Here is a 5,317-nt window from a genome sequence, read left to right on the forward strand (position 1 = left end):
TAGGGTTATGTTTAGTTTTTGTCCTGTTTTCATTGTGTTTTCAGTTTATCTGTTCCCCTGTGACCTAGTTTTACTTTGGCTCCTAATTGTCATTTCGTTCACCTGTGTTTGATTAATGAACTCATTATTTATTTTGTTTGCTCCCCTTCAAATACTCTCAGTTCTCTCCTTAGCCTTTGTCCGTTCTACTTTAAGTTTCGTTGTGTGTCTCTTGTGGTTTTTGCAACTTGTATAAATTAAATCTGATTATTGGAATTGGACCTTTTGCCTTCGTCTGCCTTCCTGTGACACATCCGTAACAGTCTTTTGAACTGTACCTTCACTTCCCTTTTCCTTTTCTTCTTTTTCCCCAACATCTTTGTCTCTCCCTTTTTTTCTGGTACCTGTCACTTCTTTACCAGCAGGTCTAACAGGTCCACCTTGTTGCAAAACAACCATCTCATTGCAATTTGTTAGCACAGAATGTTATTTATCTTAAAATGACTTAAATACCCTAGATTTAACGAACCTATATTTCATACAAGTATATGAAAACACATTTTCTAAAGTGCCTACATGTCAAAACTAGTACAATATCTTTATTGAAAATTCCTAATCCTGAAGACACTATTGCATTATGAGGCTGTTACTCATATTTTTGATAATGATGATCCTTTAGCACAGTACTCTGACTGATGATAATAATGGGGTGCTCCTGATAGCCTAACAGGTGCTAGCAGTTTAATACTCAACTTACACAAAAGTACAGTAGCGTATACAGATGAAACTGACCTGCACTTGAAGCCCTGAACAGGTCAGTCATTTCGCTACTTTTCACTGCTTCTTCTGGCCGCTTCCTTTCCTTCCTCAAGTCCCACGCATCGCACATTGATTCTGTTCGAAACCGTTTGACGGAAGCGCGGAACAGACGTGAGCCGATTCGTATGGCGCAGCGTTGCCAGTCAAGACTTCTGATTTTGTCATTCGATAATAAATCATTAATAAATCATAAATCGGTTAATGATCACTTTGGTACATTGGGAAAGCAAAAATATAAAATAATAATAAATAATAATAATAAGTAAAAGCGGGCTCTCCCGGTGCTCCCGATTACCAGTCCAGGCCTGGTGAAAAAGTGATGTTGATTCAATGCCACTGATTAAACATAGTTTCAATGGATGCTTGCTATCATGGTGGGTAAATGATCCGCATGATTTACTTTTTTCCCTGCATGTTATGTGCATGGCTCTATATATTTGGGCTGATTTTAACACTCTTTCACTTGCTGAATATTAAGTAGAACGCAGAAGTAGTTGTGCAAGTAGTTCATTAATCACTTGATTAACTTTAGGCTACATCTACATTAATCTGGATATATATGGCAGTTTCTAAATGCTCTCTGTCCACACTAGCACTCCTAAGTTTCTTAGGAGTTTTTAGTCCACACCAAAACATCTGGAAACGTCTAACCACTCGTCTGTAATCAGCAGTCCAGGTGCCTGCTGGTGTGTCCAGATCAGACTCAGTCTCCATTCCATGTTTGGTCTGAAATACAATCACTGCTCTCGCTGGAGTCCCCTGCATTACACCACCATGATTCCTTAATTAACAAACACCGAACTCAGAGACTCATGGCTCAAAGAAAATCCCAAGTTTCTCACTGGTAAATGTGACTTTGTGGTTGCAATGATATGAATTTAACTCAATTAAATACAATCTTTCTGACAGTAGATTGCATTACATTCAGTATGTCCTGATGAATCCTTTAAAGGATGAAAAATGAATTTTTGTCCTTTAAAATGCATTTTTGGAGGACATATTCATAGTATTCAACCCCTACCGTTGTTAAAATACCATCTCACAGTATGCACATTCTGAGGGGAAAAATGCCTTTTATGACACTATTTTTTTTTTTTTTAAATCTAAGATGATTTCTGTTTGTTCACAGAATGAAAAGTACATGCACTCTTATATGCACAAAATGGAAGGAAGTGATGACTCAGAATGCAAATGGCTTTCTGTATGTGAAAAGCATTCAAATGTAACTGTATTTTGTGTCACATCCTTCATTTAAAGGACAAAATCAGAATATTGAATACAGACATACTGTATACAGATTTAAAAGTGTCTTGCAGCCATTCATTCTAGACTAGATCAGATGGCATTGAGACATTGTGTACTTCAGTACAGACAAAACTCAAAGCATTTATTTAATCTTTGAATTTTTGCAGATTTACACACAACTCTCTTTCAGATCATTTTCTTCTTGTCCTGCAGCAGTGAATTTGTGAAGGACGATGGCGTCTGTTGAAGATCTGCTTCTGAGCTCACTGGAGGAGTTGGGCAAAGATGATCTGAAGAAATTTCAGTGGCACTTAAAGAAACATGAGTGTATATCAACATCTGAAATGGAGGACGCAAATAGGTTAAAAACAGTGGATAAGCTGGTGGCGTGTTTTGGAGAAGAAGCTGTGCAGATAATGGTCGGCATCCTGAGAAATATGAACCAGAATCATCTGGCTGAACAGCTGGAGAACAAACACAAGCAAGGTAACGTTTAATTCACAGTGACTGTAACGTGAGCTGTAACATGTAACTGTTTAGCAGTGTGACTGTTTGACTTACACTAAAATATAAAAGTATAAAAAGTTTTAATCAAGCCTTTTAGTCTGTTGCAAACTGGGGCTCACAGTTGTACTAAATTTATTTGTATTTATTATGTATTAAATTTCATATTGCCTTCTGCCTGAGCTGTGTGAGAGAGAGAGAGAGAGAGAGAGAGGGTCAGTCACTGGGATGCAAATGGAAAAAAATATGATCGCTTTTATTTCTTTGCAAATCATAAATGAACTTAAGTGTCTTCTGACTTCTTACGCCTCGAGGCCTGTTCCATAAAACAAGTTTACCAAATAAGCCAGGATTATTTCAGTTAGTCTGACTCATTGTCAGATAATTTGGTTTCATGAAGCAAATTTACCATAGCTCAAGCTCAGTCACTGTGCAACTTATTCTGGGAAACTAACCTGGGCTGCGTTTCCCAAAAGCATCGCAAGCCAAAGTACATCGCAGACCCATTGCCACCAATGGAGCTACAGTAGGTGGACAACCAAAATGCCTATTACTGCCGCGTGTACCGCCGCCGCAGGGCCATGGCATTAACTGCAAGTAAGTCGCGTGTTAAAGTTGTTCACGAAACTACCGCCAGGTGGCACAAATGTAAAGTTTGCAACTGACTGAAATTGTGATATTTTGTTTTGTAAACTGAGATCAAATAACGAAATAAAACAATAATAACAAGTCAAGTCAAGTCAAGTCACCTTTATTTATATAGCGCTTTTAACAATACAGATTGTGTCAAAGCAACTGAACAGCATTAATTAGGAAAATAGTGTCAATAATGCAAAAATGACAATAGTAAACACTAATTTTTCAGTTAAAGGCAGTTCATCATTGAATTCAGCGATGTCATCATCCAGCTCAGTTCAGTCTAAATAGTATCTTTGCAATCATTTGCAATCAAGTCAACAATATCGCTGGAAATGAAGTGTCCCCAACTAAGCAAGCCAGAGGCGACAGCGGCAAGGAACCAAAACTCCATCGGTGACAGAATGGAGAAAAAAACTTGGGAGAAACCAGGCTCAGTCGGGGGCCAGTTCTCCTCTGACCAGACAAACCAGCAGTTCAATTTCAGGCTGCAGCAAAGTCACATTGTGCAGAAGACTCATCTGGTTCCTGTGGTCTTGTCCCGGTGGCAGTCTAGGAGACAAGGTCTAACACCTGTTGATGCTTTATTTACATTATAATATAACATTATAACATCCTTAAAAATCATTAGAACATTTACAGAGAGGGTTAATTTCAAAACGTCGTAGACTGCAGCCTAATGCATAAAAAAAAAAAAAAAGAAGAAAAAAAAGAATTAAATTTACACAAAGGCTCTTACTGCATGTTATGGTTATTAAACAGTCATTATGAAAACCATTAAAACTACACAATTTCCTTGGAGGTGTGCATTATGCCTTAAAAAAATCAAACGATTGAAAAGGGGGCTTATTGTTGAGTGTTATAGGCTAGGCCTAGTTCTAACACATATTTTGGCACTATAGTCACATTAATGTCACAAATGAAAGGCTTGAAACTTACATTTAATAATTTGCTGATGTATTTCAGCAGGTCATACATATTCATTATCTGGCCTTTTAACACATTTATTCCCGTATACAGAGCCCATGACATGCTGAAAATTATGTCCATGAATTAAGAAATTTATCAGACGTTTTTAAAAAACGTTTTTAAATAATAATTAAACCATTTTTTACAACTTAATACAACAATACAACTTAAGAATTGTGTCATTTAATTAGAAAACAACCCCTGATTCACAACATTAATTTCCAAACGCAGAAATCAGGTAGAGCCCTGCACGGGCCTCAAACCTAGGCCCTATAGCCGGCCCTTAGCCGACAGCTTACCAGTATCCTCGGCCCGAGTCCGATTAAAATAGTTCAGTGTGTTTTTAATTGCAAAGTTATATTTCTTATTGTTTCATTATTAATTAACTTAGAAAAATGTTTGGAACATTTTTTTTTGTTAAATTCAAGTTGTTGGTTTTTTTTGTTTTTTGAGTGATGACCAAGCGGATAGCGGCAGACAGCTGAGTTGATCACGTTTGATCAATTCAACCTTCTCAAATCATCATGACTTGCTTAAAATAAAATCTATAGATATAAAACACTTAAATCATATTACAATGTTAGTTTAAACATTTAACATAGATAAAGCTGTGCTGTTAGGCGTATATCTAAGCGTTTGTGTGGAGAGTGGAAGCTGAAGCGCGCTTAATGCATGCAGGCGCTAGCGCAATCACTTCATTTTGTTCTTCATAACATGGAAACAACTTGAAGTAGCCTACGCCATTATTTTTGCTCATACAGATAAGACTAATACTTAATTCGGAACTGTAAATGGTCTACCCTTATTTTTGTGTGCACTATCAACAATGCTAATAATGACAGTAAGACATTAATAATGTATGACCGTGCTTTGGTTAATAGGAAACTACTTTTAAAAAAGTCGTAGTTATTATTACAGCAAAAATGTGTTTTTGTTCCATTAATAATTTTTACGTGAGGTTGAAAAATAAACGGTGCTATTATCATCGGTGCAGTCAGTTTTGCTGTAGGCTATTCATCAAAAGCAGCATCAACAAGCAGTGTGCTCACTGGAAGTCCAGTTCATTAAAATAGAACTATTATATATTATTAAATGTATATATATATACACTGAACAAAATTATAAACGCAACACTTTTGTTTTTGCCCCCATTTTTCATGAGCTG

At 36.8% G+C, this 5,317-nt stretch overlaps 1 protein-coding gene across 1 annotated transcript in view; it reads left to right on the top strand.

Moving 5' to 3' along the window:
- The first annotated feature begins 2,276 nt into the window (after positions 1-2,276).
- LOC107727338 (NACHT, LRR and PYD domains-containing protein 3-like) overlaps positions 2,277-5,317 on the top strand; it is an 18,571-nt gene continuing 15,530 nt past the window's right edge. The window contains exon 1 of the mRNA XM_016537181.1: positions 2,277-2,534. Within this exon, the coding sequence (XP_016392667.1) occupies positions 2,277-2,534 (258 nt within the window). The remainder of the gene's footprint in view (positions 2,535-5,317) is intronic.

This window comes from Sinocyclocheilus rhinocerous, unplaced genomic scaffold, assembly GCF_001515625.1.
Source record: "Sinocyclocheilus rhinocerous isolate Xijiao unplaced genomic scaffold, SAMN03320098_v1.1 scaffold4292, whole genome shotgun sequence".
In the NCBI taxonomy this organism is placed as follows: Eukaryota; Metazoa; Chordata; class Actinopteri; order Cypriniformes; family Cyprinidae; genus Sinocyclocheilus; species Sinocyclocheilus rhinocerous.